The following is a 20783-nucleotide window of genomic DNA, read 5'->3' on the forward strand; positions in this document are numbered from 1 at the left end:
GAAACTTGTTGAAACGACGATGGTGGTGGTTCGGTGTTTGCCATTGCACCATCTCAGTGCATCCCAAAGAGACAGGAGAGTAAGAGAGTTTGAGAGGGACGAGAGAAAGATTGCAGGAAGATGGAAGAGAAAGAAAACCCAGTGGTGGTTTGGTGGAGTTTGCCAGAGGAGATGGCCAGTTGGTGGACACTGATATCGCCATTGTGGTTGCAGGGTGAAACACAAGAGAAAGGTGAGGCATAATGAGAGTAACAGAGAGAGAAGGTAGAGAGAAGAGAAAGGAGTCTAAGAATGGTGGAAAAGAGGAAACATGACAAGAAGATAGTGGAGAGTTTGTGTGGGTGTGGGCCCCACGGGCTAGAAAAATTATAAAATATTTAAAATATTCACTCAAAAAATAATAAAATAATAAAAGACTCAAAATTCAAATTTCATAAAACACTCTCAAGTTTCGTAGTTTCGTAAAATCTTTACCGTTGATCCAAATTCGATTTCGCTTGTGCCTACGCGTTCATTTCGTCAAGTACTTCGAGGTTACGGTAAAATAATAGCTCATACGCGTTCCAAAATGATGGTTAACCAAAGTCAACAATCTTTCCTCTAGGCGTATTTTTGTCCATTCACTCTTTTAAAATTAATAAAATCGTAAAATTAGGAACGGGTTGTCACACAATACTCATATTAAAATCTAACATAAAATGACATTAATTTGAGTACAATGAAACAGAAACTATGAATCCCTAGGAAAAGGATCCGGCAACAATCCTTTTCCATAATTTTTGTTTAGTTTTGGTGCATCGTGTACAACAAAAGTCCATAAACCTCTTCATTAAGATAAAACATGATTGATATATTATTATAGGTTTTTGATTGGTTTAAAATCAAAGATCCATATAAAAAGAAACCGAGAGCTTTAGAGAGTTTAAGGAAGGTATATAACTTGAAGTAAAACAAAGTTCGTTGAGTGTTATCATAAGTGGTATTTTCAACTTTTGTAGTACGCAATACAAAATAAAAAGAAAAATGTGAGCACCTTTTGGTTTTGAAGTAATACATGGTTAACAATGAACACTAGTTGTAGTACTCATGTGTAGAACAACATTTACTATTACTTATTCGATAAGAATCACACTATTGTTAGTAATATGACTTCTAAATTCTTATATACACTACTTTAATTTTTTGACGCACATTTGAATCGTATACAGACTTATTTTGATCATCTTAAAAGAAATAAAAAAGGAGAAAAAAAGAACGAGACCTAAATTTGAATTTATCAAACTACTTCCTGGGGCTTATAACTCTAGTGGTAGTGCATTTATCCTCAAATTTTAAACGACAGTGTTCAATTATTCCCTTCTTTCACCTGAACCTAATAAAATAGAAAACGATTTCCTTTCCGAATGATTAACCTTTCTCTTAACATTACTCAAGTCTTCTTATAAATAAAAAAAAATACATTATTCTTGTCTTATGAGTTGCTACCAGAGTTATTAGGAACAGCCCATGAATTCAAACATCCAAAATGCCCAGTCCATTGGAAACTCCTCGTACTTGTTCCAGAACTCCTTTTGTGGGACATGAACTTCTTGAACCGCTTCCAATCCCCGAGGACGGCCTTCAAGTCCTTAACCTTGGCGACAATACTCCGGCAACAATTGGCGTGGACCGTGCTCACTTGCCCGAAATCCTTGCTATCTTGGCAAAAACCACTAAAATATAGGGTGTCTAAGAACCTTACCCTAAGTCCCAACTCGTCAACAATACCCCCTCGGATTAGGTTCAATAGGACATCCTGCTCCTTTAGTCCCGTGGCATTGTCCTTGGAGGTGTACCATCTATCAAACAGTGCAATGGTCTTATTATTGGATCTGATGTAGTAGAAGCCAGTGTTGATTAACTGACTGACGTTCCATGGATCCCCAAAGAACATATCCGTACTTATTTGTAAATCTTCTGTTTCGTTTTTGCTTAGTTTTGTGAAGGGGTCCCTTAGCCACAACACATCAGTATCCTGTTACAAATGAGAAGCCCAAAGGAAAAAATTAAGTGATTTAAACAAAGTCTTCTGTTTCGTATGTTCATTATTAACGGACGGATTGACGATAGCATATCAATAAGCTATCGATAACATTGATCAATTAATATCAGTATGTCAACGTATTTTCAATACACTATCTACATGATCGATATAAGTACTTACACTATATACAAAAAATCCTTTCTCCGACCGGTGTCTTACACACAGAAATTTTACTCCCTTAAATATTTAATGGCACACTAAAATCTGATAAAACAGCACCATACACACTTTGATAGAAAATATCTCTTGCAGTAGCACATAAAGTTTCCATTAACTTTGTCTGGCAACTGGCAAGAAGAAATCGATGTCAACTCGAGCATGTGGTGCAAGAGTCTTATCCCATGACAAGAATAACAGTTGTACCCCAAGAGATACTGATAGACAAAAGAAAGATGCAAAGAAATCAAGAAACATATGCAACAATTGGAGAAGGGGAAAGAGGAAAATGGGGTCCTATTGAAACTGACCGGGTAAGAGCATGCTTGAGTCTACTTGGGTCTATGTTGGAAGGCTGCTTAAGGCACATCACAACTCATCAAAGTTCAAGTTGCAACTGCGACTCTAGCCCTCATTCTCGGGTAGAGTTGCAGCTGCTACTAAATCGTCATTTTTTTGTTGCCAACTATCCCTTAATTCTAGGGTTTATGTCTTCTAGTATTTCAGCTCTAGATTTCTTGTAACTTGCAACTAGGGCTAGCCTTTTTATCTTTTGGTATCTTCCTTGTAGCTATTTTGTAATTGTTCAATGGGTTCTTTGCCTGGCTCGGTCTCACTATAAGAGCCCTAACTTGTAATACCAATATATGATGAAAATATACAAACAGTTTTGTTAAACTGAATTTCAATATGGTATCAGAGCAGGAACCATAGGGTCCTGTCTCTGCAGTCCGATTCATTCAAAAAAAAAAACTTTGTTTCTTATGTTCTTCATTCACCGTAATGGCAGAAGATCAGGCTTCAAGCCAAGAGGCTACAAGCTCTTTAAACACTCCGTCTCCCAGTATAATTCATGGTGAGATCAATCCAAATCTGCGTCTATGCTCCGTGTTACTAAATGAGTTCAATTACTTACCGTGGTCACGTGCCATTTCTCTTGCCCTAGGTGGAAGATTGAAGCTAGGGTATGTCAATGGAAGTATTGAAGCACCTCAACCATCCTCTACATCGTATGGTGCATGGCATGCAAATGATCAACTTGTTATGTCTTGGATACTTAATTCCATGGAACCTAAGTTATCTGAGCTCTTCAGCTACTCAGAGTTCTCTCGTATTTTGTGGGAATCTATCAAAGAGATGTATGGCAGCCAAAAATAATGTTGCTCGTATATTTCAACTCAAGAAGGACCTTGTTGGGCTAAGGCAAGGTGACCAATCTTTCGTGCAACATCTTGGAAGCATGAAATCCATGTGGAATGAACTCGACATGTACCGACCACATACAACTGATTCTGCTGCGCTCCTTAAAAGAGCTAATGAAGACAAAGTGTTTTAACTCCTGGCAAGTCTAAGAGCTGAATATGAAGATCTTCGAAGTCATTTGTTGATGACCCTCGATCTGCCCTTATTTAATAGTGTTTGTCAAGTTGTTCAAAGGGATGAAACTCGAAGAAAAGTCATGCACATTAAGCCTAAGTCTAACTCTGAGGCTAGGACTTTCATAGCAATCATAAACACACTGGTGAAAAAATTTTCACTGGAAAGAAGGTAGATTGGAAATGTACTTACTGCAACATGAAAGGGCATCTAAGGGAAATATGCTGGATCTTGCACCCGAAGTTAAAACCAAGGTTTGATAAAGAAGGGAAAGGAACCACTCCAAAGGCTCTCTATTCAACTAGTTCTTCGATAGGTGGAATTGCAAACTTCACTGCAAATCCAATATATTTGATAAATGAATTTGCCAGTTTTCTTCAAAGAAGAGGATGCACCACTGAAGATGAGGAAGACTAAGACCACAACTCAAGACAATGTTTCAGGTATCATCACTGCCCTCTCCAATGCACCCAATGAAATTACACATGATTGTTGGATTATAGACTCAGGTGCCACTGATCATATAACAAACAAGTCTTCTTGCTTAGATAAGTTTCAAAATATGCCTAAATCTACACATGTGTCTGTAGCAAATGGGAAAGGAGAACCTATTCTAGGAAAAGGAAAACTTAAATTGTTAAGTGATGAGATCGAGTCAACAACTTTGTATGTACCCTCATTTCCCTTCCAGCTTTTGTCCATAGGAAAAATCACAACCACTCTAGATTGCCTTGCCATATTCTCTCATCACAATGTTGTATTTCAGGATCGAGTTACTCGAAAGAAGATTGGTGAAGGGTTTCTCTCAAATGGACTCTATTATCTTTCCAAGAAGTTTAAGCCTATTAAAAACCCTATTGCCAGCCTAAGTCTCCTTTAAGAATACCAACTTCGGCATCTTCGACTGGCCCATCCCTCAGAACCTGTGATGACCAAACTCTTTCCTAATTTTTGTAAACCTCCGCATGAGTGTGAGATATGTCAAATGTCAAAAGCAACTAGACTTCCTTTTGTTTCTTCCAAGTCTAGAACTAGTAAAATGTTTGAGGTTGTTCACTCAGGTATCTGGGGTCCTTCTCGTGTAAAATCATTTGATGGATATAAATACTATGTCACTTTTATTGATGATTACTCTTGGGTCACCTGGGTTTATCTCTTAAATTTCAAGAGTGAATTTTTTTATGCTTTCAAAGACTTTCATAAACTGATCACAAACCAATTCTCATCTAAGTTAAACATCTTACAATCGGACAATGGCACTGAGTACACATCCAATAACATGTCTAATTATTTGAGCAATCATGGGATTTTACATCAAACTAGCTGTGTTGGTACACCACAACAAAATGGTGTAGCTGAGAGAAAGAATCGTGACTTATTGGAGAAAACAAGGTCTCTTATGTTTCAAATGCATGTTCCAAAAAGGTTTTGGTCTCAGACCCTTCTCACTGCAGCTTACATCATCAACAGATTACCTACTCGTGTTTTGAATTCAAAATCACCCGTTGAAGTAATGAAGGGAAGAAATATTGATATCTCACACCTCAAAACCTTTAGGTGCACCTGTTATGTACATGTTCAAGTTGCACATCGAGATAAGCTCGAACCTAGAGCTGTCAAAAGTGTGTTTATGGGATATTCAAGCTCTCAAAAAGGATATAAATACTACAATCCTCATAATGGAAAGATTAGAGTCTCAAGAGATGTTCGATTTGATAAGCATACTCCATTTTTTCACAGAGGTTGCAGTGAAGAACCTCAGGGGGAGAGTCTTATGGACATATTTCCTTTGCCTACCCCAGCACATCTACATGAATGCAATCCTCAAAATATTCATCTCAAACATCTCTCAGAGCAACGTAAGGGTGAGGAAACAACTCATGATCAAGAAAACTCAGTCACTGAACCACTACCTATCTTGGCACCACAAAGAAATCCTACTCAAGACAGGCATCCTCTATTAAGGCTGCAATAGTACATTACGTACAATGCAAGACATCTCATCTCCAAAGCTTTAACCTATCAAAAACTGTCAACATCATATGCAGCATTTCTCAATCAGTTGTCCACTAATGTTGAACCAAGGAACTTTAATGAAGCTTCTCACTTTCAAGTATGGCAGGAAGTAATGGAAGAAGAGCTCAAAGCACTAAATGACAACCAAACATGGAGTGTGGTTGATCTTCCAAAGGGAAAAATGGCAGTAGTGAGTAGGTGGATATACAAGACAAAGTTCCATTCAAATGGCAGTATTGAAAGACACAAGGCTCGATTAGTAGCACGTGGCTTCACACAAACTTATGGCATTGACTACAAGGAGACATTTGCTCCTGTAGCCAAAATAAACACGGTACGAATGATGTTGTCTGTCGCAGTTAATCATGACTGGTCTCTATTTCAAATGGATGTGAAAAATGCATTCCTCCATGATGAACTTAAAGAGGAGGTATACATGAAGCTTCCTCCCGGACATCCACAAGAGCATGAAACTAACAAAGTTTGCAAACTTCACAAGGCTATAATGGACTCAAGCAATCCCCCCGAGCCTGGTACTCGAAGTTAAGCTCAGTTCTTGAAGCTGCAGGGTTCTAGATGAGTCATGCCGATTCTTCATTGTTTGTTCACAATGGTACAAATGGAAAGCTCATTGTCCTTATATACGTTGATGACCTTATTATAACGGGCAACAACATAAAAGAAATCAATGCTCTCAAATCCTCTCTTCATCAACAATTTGCTCTTAAGGATTAGGGAATCTTAAAGTACTTTCTTGGCATTGAAATGGCCACATCCTCCAAGGGATTGTTTCTAAATCAAAGAAGATATGTACTTAATCTATTGGATGAAGCTCACATGTTGGATTGCAAGTCAACACGTACCCCTCTTATGAGCAAACTTCAATTAGATGTCCAAAGTGAACCATTTTCAAACCCTAATGTCTATCAACGTATGGTAGGAAAGCTAATCTACCTCACAATGACACGACCTGACATTGCTTATTCAGTAAGCCTTGGCAGCCAATTTATGCATTCACCCACACCGATTCACTGGGAGATTGTCAAAGGGATACTTAGATACTTGAAGGGGTCAATTGGCAAAAGCTTGCTCATGAAGAAACATCGCTTAAATCACATTATGGCATACACTGATGCTGACTGGGCAGGTAATGCCCTTGATCGCAAGTCTACCATTGGTTTTTGTACATTTATTGGTGGTAATCTTGTGACATAGAAGAGTAAAAAACAAACGGTGATTGTGTGATCAAGTGTTGAGGTCGAGTATAGAGCCATGGCATCCACGGCTTATGAATTAATCTGGTTAAAAAGTCTCCTAGCTGACCTTGGCAACATCGACACGGAACCTATGTCTTTATTTTGTGACAACCAAGTTGCCATGCATATAGCTTCGAATCCAGTTTTTCACGAGAGACAAAGCATATTGAGGTTGATTGTCATTACATCCGTGCCCAAGTCCAATCCAAAGTCATTAACACAATGTATACTCGAAGTTCCGATCAACTTGCTAACTTGTTCACAAAAGCTCTCGACTCTACTCATTTCCAAAGATTGTTGAGCAAGTTTGGATCAATTAATCCTCTTGATCCAGCTTGAAGGGGAGTATTGAAACTGACCGGGTATGAGCATGCTTGAGTCTACTTGGGTCTATGTTGGAAGGTTGCACAAGGCACATCACAACTCATCAAAGTTCAAGTTGCAACTGCAACTGTAGCCCTCATTCTCAGGTAGAGATGCAACTGCTACTAAACCATCATTTTTTGTTACTAACTATCCCTTAATTCTAGGGTTTCTGTCTTCTAGTATTTCAACTCTAGATTTCTTGTAACTTGCAACTAGGGCTAGCCTTTTTATCTTTGGTCTTTTCCTTGTAGCTGTTTTGTAATTGTTCAATGGGTTCTTTGCCTGGCTCGGTCTCTCTTATAATAACAATATATGATGAAAATATACAAACAGTTTTGTTAAACTGAATTTCAATAGTCCTATACAACTAATTTTCAAAGCAAAAAGTTGAACTGTCCTCATCATATTGGGTTCAATTTTCATGCTACGTAGCACTAAATACTCCGAGTATTGTTTGGCTAGATTCACGGGACCACAATAAAAACAATAATCAGAATCAAGATAGGCCATCCAATGCTCGTAGCTCTATTATTGGAGAAAGACTTACATGAAAAAAGTTCACAGTCATGTGGCGTTCTCCAATAACGTATTATCATGTGTAATTTTTCTCCACATAATAATGTATTAGACGTCATGGTAGCACCCACGAACCTATTTCATATAAGTTGTTATCCTATTATTGGGGAGCATTTGATTAATTTGCATCAATGTTTTAAATACTCGCCTCAAAGCTCCCCTAGGTGGCCTCTGAGGCTAGGCAGGTGGCTTGCCGCCACTGGTTTGTGGGAGTCGGCAAAACACTCGCCTAGCTTTGTCAGGGCACACCTGGACGGCTGAGGCACGCTCAAGGCATTTCAATGGGAAACGATTTGTATAAAAGTTGTCGAAATCTGAAAAAAAAAGTTTGGTTCAAATCTAGGTTTTGTTTTCAGTTGCAAAGCAATTTGAAGAAGATAAAGAAGACACAAACTTGGTGGCTGATTTTTCTTTTCTTTTTCCTTTTTATGAATTTGTTTCACTTTCCTAACAGCTGTTACATCATATTCTTTTTTTTACATTTTTGTTTTTTATATTATTTTATAAATATTAAAAAACACTAAACGATAAGCAGAAAGAAAATGTTTTCATATTTTTATACGTTTTGATGTGTGTGTGTGTGTGTGTGTTAATAAAGGAGGACAACTGGTAGCAAGGCATGATTATAATATACCTAAAAATACTCAAAAGACATCTATACTTTTTAACGTTATATTACCCTTTTTTTCTTTTTCTTTTTAAGACTCCACATATCCCATTTAAATAGTATACATATATATATTAAAAAATTTAGGTTTCGTGAGACTTCGCCTCACGCCTCAAGGCTTTCGCCTAGATGGAGCTATCCATGAAACGCCTCACCACGCCTCTGCCTTTTAATACATTGATTTGCATATAGCAGTAGAAAATTCTTAGTAGTAGCAGCCGCAAAATTAAGGGCACTCAAAGACGACACCTCCAACAATAGAGTTCCCTGCAAGACTTTAAGTTCTAGGGCTGCTATTTCTCCTTCCTCTGCTTAATTTCTAATTGTATTGACCATTCTAGAAAATTTAATACGATCAGGGCCGCAGAACTAGGATCCCCATGAAATAACGTTAGATCTACTGTTACATGTAATAAGTCGCACACGTTCTAGGGTTTAGGGTTTTATCCTGGTATAGCACTCATCAGTTATCTCATCACTCCAAAGCATGTAAGTTTCTCTACAACATGCATATTGGTCGTATCATACTATTTACATATATGTCAAAACATATTTATTTTATAATGCCTATGACACAATTAAGGAAATCACTCTAGGGAAACCTAGATTAGTTGAACTAGATTAACCTCTTTTTATGATCAAAATTGACTAATTAATTTTATTAGATTAGTTAAACTACCACCTCAATAATCAATCTCAGGTGATCATTTTTTTTTCGTAGGAAAATGACATGCATGGTGACTGACTGGTGAGGGCTTTATTCTTTTCAGCTCTTCCCAAAAGTGTAAAATACAAGCAGAAAGAAAGATGAAAAAGATCTCATAAGATAATTGGTTCAAGGAATGTCGGCAATAAAACATGTACATATGCTCACATTTTCAATAGAAAGTTGTATACAAACGTGGTAATGTCTTCAGATCTAATCCTCACATTATGTTTTAATCTATATTACTTTAATGTTGGACTTTTGTTTCTCGTTAATTATTATAACAATTAACAAGAATACATAAGCGAAAAAAAAAGAAATTAATATAATAATTATATCAAATCATCATGGCAATGTTGACTAGTTAAAAAACAAAATATAATTCAAAGTGAAAAAGATGCAAAACTGGATGGCGTCTTTTCAATAAAGGCAAAACCAACACATATATATATTAGTGTTGTTTCACATTTAGGTAAGGTAGGCTACACAAAGGCAAAATCAAATCTACCTATTTAGACTAACATTTTTCTTTTTTCATTTTAAACCACACCGACTAGGGGTGGGCAAACGGGTACAGGAATCGCGGGTCGGGACGGGTAATCATGGTTCGGGGTGGATACGGGCTGGTTCTTAATATTTTAGAAAACAAACGGGGCGGGTCCTTTTCATTTACGAGGCGGGCCGGGTTCAAATACTTAGAAAAACGGGTACCCGGACCGACCCATTTCAAATTATAATAGACGGCTAAGATTGAATGATAACCTGTCATTCAATCTCAACCATTAGTTTCTACCTATGTCTACCCAAGTCCAAGCCAAGTTCCAGAATCATCACTCTCTCAAGTCTCAGCTGCCTCTCTAATCTCTATCCCTCTCTCTCGCTCCTCTCTTTCCCTCTCACTCCATCTCTTTCCCTTTCGACTCCGTCACAGTGTCACTAGAATGGAGGCCCCGATTGCCTCGTATGGAAACTCGTTGTTGGACTCAGACTCCGAGTCGCCGACTTCACCTCCATCGCCACCTCTGAAGCTCAACAACCCTCAAGAATATACCCCTGCACTGCCTGTAGTACAAATAACGTTGTCAAGTGTTTCCTCTTCCTCCTTCACTTCACTCTCTCGAATCGTCGACTCAAGTTCGAATTGAATCGAAACCGAAAACTCGGATCTTTATTGCTAAATGGGTACAATCACTATCCACCAACTCGATCTTTTATTTTTATTTATTTTTCTTGATCGGAGCTTTTTATTTGTTTATTTTTTGGTTTTTTGTTTTAATTTTTGATGTTTTGGGGTGGTTTCAGCAGCAACGAATTCGTTTTAGAAGATACTGACGGCGCTGGAGAAGCTGAACGGCGGCGAATTCGGCTAATACTACAGCTTGCCGACTCTCAACGATCCCATAATCGGTTTGTTTGTTTCTTTTATTGGTTTTATATCTTCTGTTTGGTTGCCGAGAAAGTGTGGGAAATGAGTAGAAAGTTTGAATCTTTGTGGTTTGTGTTTGTGGAAAGTAGTTGCTTTTGGATTACTGCAAGGAAACAGAGTGTTAATTTTGTTTATTTCACTTGAAAGTGTGAAAATTTGTGGTGAAATTTACTATGGTATTGGTGTTATACGTTGCAGAGAACCTGCCATTCTCGATTAAGATCCTTCTCGAATCCGCTATTCGTAACTGTGATGAGTTTCAAGTAGATGTTGCAAGAGACAAATATGGAACTTGAGTTCCAGCGAAACAAAGAACGGTTTGGTTTTCTGAAATGAGGATCAAATGCATTCCATAACATGCAGATCGGTGCCATTCCAAAACCCAAAAAAAAAAAAAAAAAAAAAAAGTGATCGGACCCGTGGACCCTTCCCGAACTAGCCCGTTTGAAACAGTTCGGGTTAGGTCTTGTTCCTAAAATCAAAATCCTTCTACCTGGCCCGTGCCCAGCCCTAACACCGACTAACTTAATTTAAATTGTTTTAATTTCTTGATAAAACAGACATATGAATGATCTTTATAAATCATGTGGTGCTAATTATGAACAATTATGCATAAGCACATCAAAATGTTTGTAAATTGTTCAATGTATCATGTGGTGCTGATTATGAACAATTATACAAAAGCACATTAAAATGTTTGTAAAATTTTCAGTGTATTTTTTTTTTTCATGTTTTCATAAGAGAGGTTGCAGTCAGTACGCTAAATCCGAATTTTCTTCCTATAATTCCAGTTTGATTAGAATATGAGCTTTAATAAATAAATAAATAAAAAATCATCTCCTATAAAATAGAAATTTTAAGTGTAAATATTTTTTTTTAACAAATGACATTATCCTAACAATAATGTGGTTTAAGTTCGTTTTTGGTGATAATCAAATCTAAAGTCTCTCACTTACAGTAATATCACTAGATTATATCATAATACTATATGACAAGTGAAAATAGTTATATCTTATAGGGCTACACCAGAAAAAAGTGCATAGTCCATAAGTCAATCCATAAAACAAATGCCCTCGGTGTTACTAACTTACTATCATGTCTAAAAGTGGTGACTGCCAATGGTCAACTAAAATAGTTTCCAAACTTTTGGCACAGAGCAAAGTACGACCGGTGAAACCGATATTTAGTGGTGGTTGTAACTATGGTCTAAAATATCTATAATATTCCGATATTTTCATCGAAATTTTCGTATTTCTGAACTACTAATATTTTTTTGAACTACCGATATTTTAGACCTTGCTAAGTCACTCATATATCTTACCATGCAATGTATAAAGTGTAAAATATTGTACTAATTCATTATATATAAATAATTATGGTGTGTTTAAACTTCTTTCATTAATTACTACATATTTTCTACACTCACAATGTTTGTCAGCTCGCTATATAATCAACTTAAATAAGTTATATCTATCATGCAATGCATTTCCTTCCAATTTTTTGTGATAAACTAATAGATAATTGACTAAATAAACATCCTGCAAAGTTTCAATAAAAATTTCCAAGTTTTTCTTACAATTTCCGTGGTTTTTATTTAATTTTTATCGATATCGATAATATCCCGATATTTCAATCGAAATTTCGGTGTTTTTGGACTACCGATATTTCCGATATCATCGATATTTTATACCTTGGTTGTATCAATGATAAAGATAATTGTAATGTGTTCTAACGCTACATTATTTATTTATTAGATATTTGTTATATATCGTGATTTTGAAGCATCGATATAGAAAGGAAGGTGAAACAATTTCTACACCTCTTATCGATAAAATAATCTAAATACCGGCGAAAATTTCACAAAACTCACATACCTTGAAGACGAAAATGAATTTAAATCATATTATTACTAGCGTAAAACTAAATCCACCCCCTCCGCATTATTTACCAACAATATCTTATTTTTCTTGGTTCTTGTATACAAAGTCAATCATAAAAGTAATCAAACCCCTAAGTATCGCTGTCTAAGGCACCATCCCATCCAGCTTGTACTCTACTGGATACCCACCAACCCATCACATTCATTAAATGTGCATCACCAAAAGCTTAATCGTGCATGAATTCACTTTTATTTTGCTTACATTACAGGATATTGAACTCTAAATTCGCCCTAATTTTTTTCTTGTCACTTATAAAACATTTTAAACAGATGTTGATAAATATAACCGGCACATATAAACGTATACTTTTAATTCAGCGAATCGGTATTCATACTCTCATAACACGCTCTTATGCTTTCATGTTTGTTTTTCGTTTTAAATTTTCCCAGTTTGTTGTTTAAATGAACTAAATAGAATTTGCCCACATTGGGAAAAAAAAAAAAAAAAAAAAAAAAAAACCCCATTGTCAATCGCTTTCACTTCTAAATATTCCAAAAAATAAATAGTGTTGGTATTCCCACCAGTTTCTTATCTCCCTACCCACCTTTTAATAAAAATTTTAATTACAAGTTTGCTCATTTGTAAAATGATCGATAATGACCTTAAAAGATAGGCCTCTGTTTACAAACACTTTATCTACCGTTAAACCCTAACTCATCCGATAAAATCCCAATGCGACTCAGCTTGAAATCGGTCTGGTTCCATACTATTTTCTACATTTTCTGCAAATTAATTCTCATAAAAATCTTGAAGACAAAGACAAACACAATAACCAGCAGGCAACCAAAGTTTGCTTACTGCTTTCTCCGGCCACTCTCCGGTTCAAATTTAATGTTTTTGTTTTGGCTGGATGTTTTAATTGAAATTATTTCTCCATTGGTGCAATAATTCTAGAGACAAGCTCGGAGTGGAGTGAGAGTGCTAATGAGGATATTTTAGGAATAAAAGTGGGTGGGAAAATTGAATTTTAATTTTTCCAATTTTTTATGGTGGTGAGATTATAACATGAGGAGAGAAATAAGATAATGGGATGGGTCTAGTAGCTCTCTAAATAAAAATGGAGAAAAAGAAAGAGAGGCAAAAATCTTACGGCAAGATCCATCTAAAACTAACAGTGCAACTTAGGTTGGGTTTAAACTCTAACCTAACCCAAACCCAAATTATAAAAGTTGGATTAAGGTTGATTGACCATCCATCCTGTCCAACCCGCCGCACCCCTATCTAAAACCGTATACATTTTATTCAGTGCTGTTTCCTTTCCATTTATGTATATGCCATAACCGACACCATTAGTGTGGCTGCGTGGTGGTTTAAACTATTGATTAAAGAAATAATAAAACAAAGATTAGAAGTTACCGTGAACACGAAGCTGTAGCCACGCTTGAGAACCTCCAACAGCAACCAAGTTCTTCTCCACATCATCTTGATAAAGTCTTCAGACATGTAAATCTTCTCTCCCCCAAAATCCACACCGTCCGTCTCTAACCGGTAGCAATTGAGCCGCAGAAACATGCAGCGGTCGTAGGCGATTTGATCAACCGCCACAAGGACAAGGTGGTCGACCAACGTCCTCGTCCCCTCCCCTTGCCAGAAACTCTCAATGAAAAGGTCAAGCATGGTGGTGTCTGCCTTCACATCTTGGACTGCATATGCCTTGTTGATAACGGCAATGATCACGCTTTTGTTATCCATGGAGGCCTTGGCTAAGACGGTCTCAAGCTCGTCTTCCACCACATTAAATTCCGTAGTGGTGGTCACGGCTGCGATCTGCGAAAAAAACTAAAATTCAGAAAATTGAACATACTGGTGATCGGAAATCTCGCTTGTGGCTCAGATGATTAAAAGCATTGAATTCATTACTTACCGGGATTTGCGCAGTGCAGTCGACGTCATGTTTCTGAAAGGGAAAGAGAGGGTTTATGAGAGAGGACGAAGACAACCATATGCAAAGATAAACAACGCAAGCCAAGAGTAAAGAGAGGAAGGTAAGATGTAATCCGAGAGAGGAGTGTTTTGGGTGATCCATTGGAGTGTGTGTATTTGTGTACATCCGATGGTGGTTTTTGGTTTTGGGGTTCCAAAAATAGAGTGTTGGGTTTTCGGTCATATGGATGAACTCTAAGCCCCTGATCGAGGAGAGAAGAATGTGGCGGGTGGATGAGTAGGTTAGGTAGAAAGGTCATGCAATGCGTCTGAGACCTTCGGTGTCATCAATTTTTTCAAGGCTTATATAGACAGCGGTTTTTTTTTTTTTTTTTTTGAGTAATTTTTAAGGAAAACTAACGAAAAATCTAAAAAAAACTTTTCTTTTAACGAAAAACTATTTTTAAAGGTATAATAAATTGTGCCAGTTAAATGTAAAAATATGATTTTTCGTTAAAAATAAGCAGTACCGGAAGTGTTTTTGTTAAAACTCCCTAATTTCTATGGCTTTGGGTCTTTGTGTTGGTGGTCTAAAGTCCATACATTTTTGTGGGACAATACTTAGGTCCTTGCCAGTCGGGACCCAGTATACTGAACTTATTATGTGGCACAATTAAGGAATGACACCTGTCCTTGTGAATCTGCAAACACATAACCCTCGGTGAGTGAAAGGTTCGAGGGAGGTATTTTGGTAGTGGAATTCATGGAAAAGAAAGGATATTGTTATTTGTTTTATATAGGGTGTGATGATGAAGAGCCATAGCAGAGGGGAGGAAGAGGATGGTTTCGCTGGATAAGATTGGGGTTACGGTCGCTGGGAAGAGGGAATGGAGTCGATGGAAAATAGAAGGATTGGGTTAAAAAATAGCTATTTGAGAGATTTTAGATATGAAATGTGGACTATTTTTATTGGGCCACTTCACGTGTCGAGTATCCCTTTTTGTGTGGAAAAGATATATATGAGTATTTTATGTTTTATTTTGGGTTGATACCATACATAATTAAGTCTATTGTAGTTTTTATTTTTTTATTTTTTATTTTTTTGGATCAAATGATAAATATGTTAGATTAGGGAGCCATTCAAAGATGAGAATATTCATTGGGAAATTGGTTGTTCTAACGACCACAACAACCGGGTGTTGAACTAACCAAGGCAGTAGACGTAGTGGAGATGGTGATGGTAAGGTGGTGGCTGAAAATATTGACGAGAGCTTTGCAATTGGAAGAGGAGCTTGTGGGACCGTGTACAAAGCAGTCTTACCGACGGGTCATACAGTTGCTGTTAAGAAGGTAGTATCCAACAGGGAGGGGAACAACGTGGATAACAGTTTTCATGCTGAAATTCTAACTTTAGGAAAAATCAGGCGTCACTGTTGGAGGGAAGCAATTTAAATTGATTTGTGGATGTGGTCCTAACTTCTAACTGAATTTTAAATTTGAGGTCTTGGTTGGGTATACTCATATTACTCAATTTTTCTATTTGGAGTCCAATTGGACTGTTTTTTTGGCATTAATAAAAACAAATATGTGCATGTTTGACACCCATTGGAATATAAGCAAGTACGAGGTTCGAGCGATAACTTGCATCTCCATTTTTTATTTTTCATTTTTCATTTTTCATTTTATTTTTGTTCTTAAACGACATGTTGTTCATCTACTATCTTCAGGTATCTCATTTTCCAAGTTCTCTCCGGCTCTCTCCACCACCCTCAGTCGGCTGCTCTCGACCCCAGGAAGAGAAACCTGGGTCTGATTGCCCATTGGAATAGCCATGGTAGCAGGCGAAGCTTTACCATTCTAGTAATCCGGGACTTTGACGGTGACGTTCAACGTCCTCTTCAAATTTTCGCTTAGAAACAAACTCAAACTCCTGCGTATAAATAAACAGTGATTTTTCATATCATAAGTCCACCAAAACCGATATCCGTTCAGAAACAATACATGCATCTAAATTGAAACTACAATTTATGGGGATTTATGTAACAAACTCAAAGTCCTTCGTATAAACAAACAGTGATTTTTCATATCATAAGTCCATTGAAACCGATATCCGTTCAGAAACAATACATGTGTCTAAATTGAAACTACAATTTATGGGGATTTATGTACTCACCATTGACCAGGATGACGATGTAAATACTCCCACGCGTGTGTGATATCCCTTCTTCGCCTTCCCTTTAGTTCTTTTAACATTACTTGTATTTGACTTTTTTTAATACTTTTTTAGGGAGTTTAACGAGGGTTTGAATCCACTTCATGATGGAATGACAACACTCTTCACCACTATGGTAAAGAGCCACTTGCGAGTTTATTGTAGTTAATCCACCATTATATATGTCAATTTTAATGAGTTTTTCTTTTATGAGACAATTTTAATGAATTTTTTTTATGAGACAATTTTAATGAGTTGACGATTCCTATTTGTTTAGGTTAGACATCTCGCCTAATAGTGTTCATTACATAATAAAGAGTTTTTAAGCTAAATCATTCATTTACTAATTTGTAGGTATGTCTATTTTTATAAGGTACTTATACTTTTTTGAAAGGAATACTAGTGAGTAGACATGACATTTGTGTCGTATTTTCCGTGTTCTTGTCATTTTCGTGTCATATCAGATATCTTAATGAATCGTGTCATGTAACACCCATTAAAATAAACAGGTAAAATGACCCGACCCGATAATATTAACAGGAAATATGACTCGATCCATTACCAATTAAGGAAAATATATTTTAAACCAATAAATAATCAAATGAAAAACATAATACTAAATAAGTATATGCATACCATATTGTCACATCCAAAACATAAAAACGCAATTTTCTTTTAAGTATATTTTCGCTTACCTAAATTGATTGCTCTAGCCTTTTTCTTTGCAAGACTCGTATTTGTATTATCTATACTTTCGCTTTCAAGATCTCGTTATGTTCCCATTATAATCTCCACGGACTCCTCATCACTAAGGTTTACTGAATCTGAATTTCTAGCATCCATTGCTTCTGAAACAAAATGGGTATAAATTAATTAATTAAGTAAAGTCTTTAATAGTTTTTTAATTAATGTAGAAGTGTAAAAAATATAGAAAAAAATATATAAACGCTCGTAATAACAAGCTTTACAACTTTCATGAAGAGCTTAACTTCGAAATTCGCCATTATAATCATATAAATCATAGATCAAAATTTAACCGTTGATTGTTGTTTACATTTACGCTTTATTGTTCTCATAAATTTTGTTTTTTTTTTCTTTCAGATTTTCTTTTTTGAAAACATGATCTATTAGAGGAAGCAGGAAGATGAACAATTTGGATCATTGATATTATATTCAGAGTTTTACGGTTAGTGAAAATATTGCTTGATATTTATAAAGTTTCTACAAACTATATGACATCGACTTATATTTTAGTGTAAATATCGAAACGTGATATCAAAGATTTGAATCGTTCATCTTCTTACATCTGCTAGATGATCATGTTTTCAAAAAAGAAAATTTTAAAAATGAAATTCAGTAAGAAGAATAAAGCGTAAATGACAATCGACGGTTAAATATAAATTTAAGGTTTATGGATTATAGTGTTATAGTGTTGGATTTCAAAGCTGACCCTTTCATGAAAGTTGTAAAGTTTGTCACTATGAGTGATTATATATATTTTACATTTTTTTACACGTCTACAATAATTATTATTAATTTTATTAATTTTTCCCTCAAATAAAAAGCATTATTCATGAAGGTTTGGAGGATTTTAAAAATCTAAACGATAATGTAAGTGTAACCATTATCTACTCGTGGATGAATAATGATGAATCAGGAGTGTTTATATATTCTTTCACGTTTTTTCGTACTTGTATGTATGTCTTCTTAGTTCTTGCCTATACAAATACTATACTAGTTTATTTTAATTTTGGACAACAACATGTTGAGTAAAATTTATCCTAGTAATGATAATAAGGAACTCCCATAATAAAAATAAATAATAACTAAAACTTTTTTTTTAAAACTTATATAGAATAATAATACAAAACTATATATTTAATATATAATATATTGTATATATTAATATGGCTATTTTATTTTATAATAAATCTTTTGATAATTAAACTTTAAAATTATCAAAATAATTTTTTTCTTAAAGGGTCAAAACGGGTTATCCACGTGTTACCAGCATGTATACATGTAAAGAACCCGTTATTAACGGGCCACCCGATAATGACTTGATTAATTATCGTGTTGACCCGAAACCCATTATTTTCGTGTTGTTTTTGTGTCGTGTCAAAAATTGCCGTGTGACAACCCGTCCCTAAAATTTCATTTTTTATTTATTTTAATCGAGGGAATTGACGAAAATGCCTAGAGGCAAGGATTTTGATTTCTGTTGACCATCGTCTAGAGGAACGTATGACTTATTCTTTTGGCGTATTTAAGTAGTACTCGTTGGTACGAACACATAGGCGAAAGCCATTTGCGAGTCCGGATTATAATGGTATAGTTATGAACGTTTGAAGTTGGTTATTTAAAGTTAATTAATTGGTTAAGGATGACCAATTAGAAAAAAAGTAGAAAAAGGGCAGCTGCCCAATCAGAAATCAGAAAAGAAAAAAAAAAAAAAAGGAGAAAGCTCCCAACTTTCCTGTGCATGCCACCACCGCGACCACCCAACTTCCAAGGCCGATTCCAGCCAACTACAGTGGAATTTTTCGACGGCACCACCGTCATCTTGAAGCTCTCATTCCCCTCTACAAAACCCACCCAAGACCACCTTGATTAACCACGGTATGTGGTGGTTTGAGGCCACGAAAGTCGACGAAAATCAATAATGCTCTGGCCACCCTTTTCAATTTTCGGCAAATTGGCAAAGCGATGGCCGATGCCACCACTTGGGCTTTGTAGCCCATCATCCCAGGAGTAAAACCCAACCAACCTTGACCCCGTTGGACCACCATAGACGACGAATCGACACCAGGAAGCTTTAGGCACCCGCCAGCTTTGTGGGCAAAATTGACCATCTTCCGTCCACTTTTGGACTTGTGGCAGGTATGAAGGTGTTCCCCTCTTTGCGATCTTCATTCCTGTAAATTTTGATAATTTTTGAAAATAGTTGGATTTTCCGGAGAGTCGGGGCGGCCGATCGCCACCCGCGGCGGCGCGTGGCCATGAGGCCCTCGATGTTATTCTTAGGCTAAATAAAATGAGTTTAGTTTTGGTAATTGTATGACGTAGGTTGATTGTTAGAATCTAAATTCTCTAAGTTATGTTAATAGGTCATTATATGAATCGACTATCCGACCGTTTGATCGTCACCAAACTTTAATATGTTATAGTACGTAATATTTGAGAACCATAGAAACTTACGGATTGGGAATCCGATCTACGAATCTTCCCGAATTTGATTTGTAAATTCATAAAATAAAATGTTGACCGCCACTTGATGTTGGGCAATTGGAAAAGATCCGACCGTTGGATCATAATGAAACCTTAGGATGTTGTTCTAGAAGTATAATGTGAATCTTTGGAAGCAACGGATTGGAAATCTATGATGTAGATCTTCCAAATTGAATTACGTAGGGATGCGTTTTATGTAAATTATGTATTTTATCGGTCAGAACTCTAAGATGTGATTTGATAATTGGTCATAGGCGACAATGGTTCATGATGTCTTGACATGCGTGCTAGGAAGTCGTGGCACGGACCTCAGGTGAGTGGGTCTTTTCCATTCCATCGTGTATGTATATATATATATATATACGATTGACAATTCCATAAATGTTTATAAATCAATTATTGTTTATGATTAATCTGAATGCTTTGAAATACTATTGTGAACTACGAATAACTTGATCCCTGTTTAAGGTACGTAGGCAATCTAACGAGACGTTAGATGCAGCCATATAATATTTGAATCAAAAACTTTGTTTGTGAATTGAGCAATGTGAAGGAAATCGGTGAAAATATGAGATTTAACCTTATGTTTTTAGTGATTGGATGTTGGTCATAAATCAACGTGGAAGGAATCAAGAAACTGAAATAAGGAAACGTAAGTAATGATAGTTAATTAAACTAGTGTTTGGTTGGACTTATCTCCGATAATTATTTTCGAAAATAAATAATTCGGTAGTAGGGCATTATAAATTGTGCATTTTACACCACATTATATATATATATATATATATGTATATATGTATATATGTATATATGTATATATGTATATATTGGAAAAATACTATGATATGGTTGAGTTTTAGATTTGCATTATGGCATATCCATGTGTATACTACCTGCACAAAATTATTATG

The 20783-nt window shown here is 36.1% G+C and overlaps 1 protein-coding gene across 1 annotated transcript; it reads right to left on the reverse strand.

The window, feature by feature from the left end:
• Window positions 1-1391: 1391 nt before the first annotated feature.
• LOC103406572 (uncharacterized protein At1g28695-like) lies at window positions 1392-14782 on the reverse strand. The gene is made up of 3 exons (XM_029093368.2): window positions 14434-14782; window positions 13926-14336; window positions 1392-2014 (listed from the first exon to the last, which is right to left on the reverse strand). The coding sequence occupies exons 1-3, from the start codon at window positions 14674-14676 to the stop codon at window positions 1472-1474; spliced, it is 1197 nt and encodes a 398-aa protein (XP_028949201.1). The 5' UTR covers window positions 14677-14782; the 3' UTR covers window positions 1392-1471.
• Window positions 14783-20783: the final 6001 nt, after the last annotated feature.

Source organism: Malus domestica, chromosome 02, assembly GCF_042453785.1.
Source record: "Malus domestica chromosome 02, GDT2T_hap1".
NCBI classification, from domain to species: domain Eukaryota; kingdom Viridiplantae; phylum Streptophyta; class Magnoliopsida; order Rosales; family Rosaceae; genus Malus; species Malus domestica.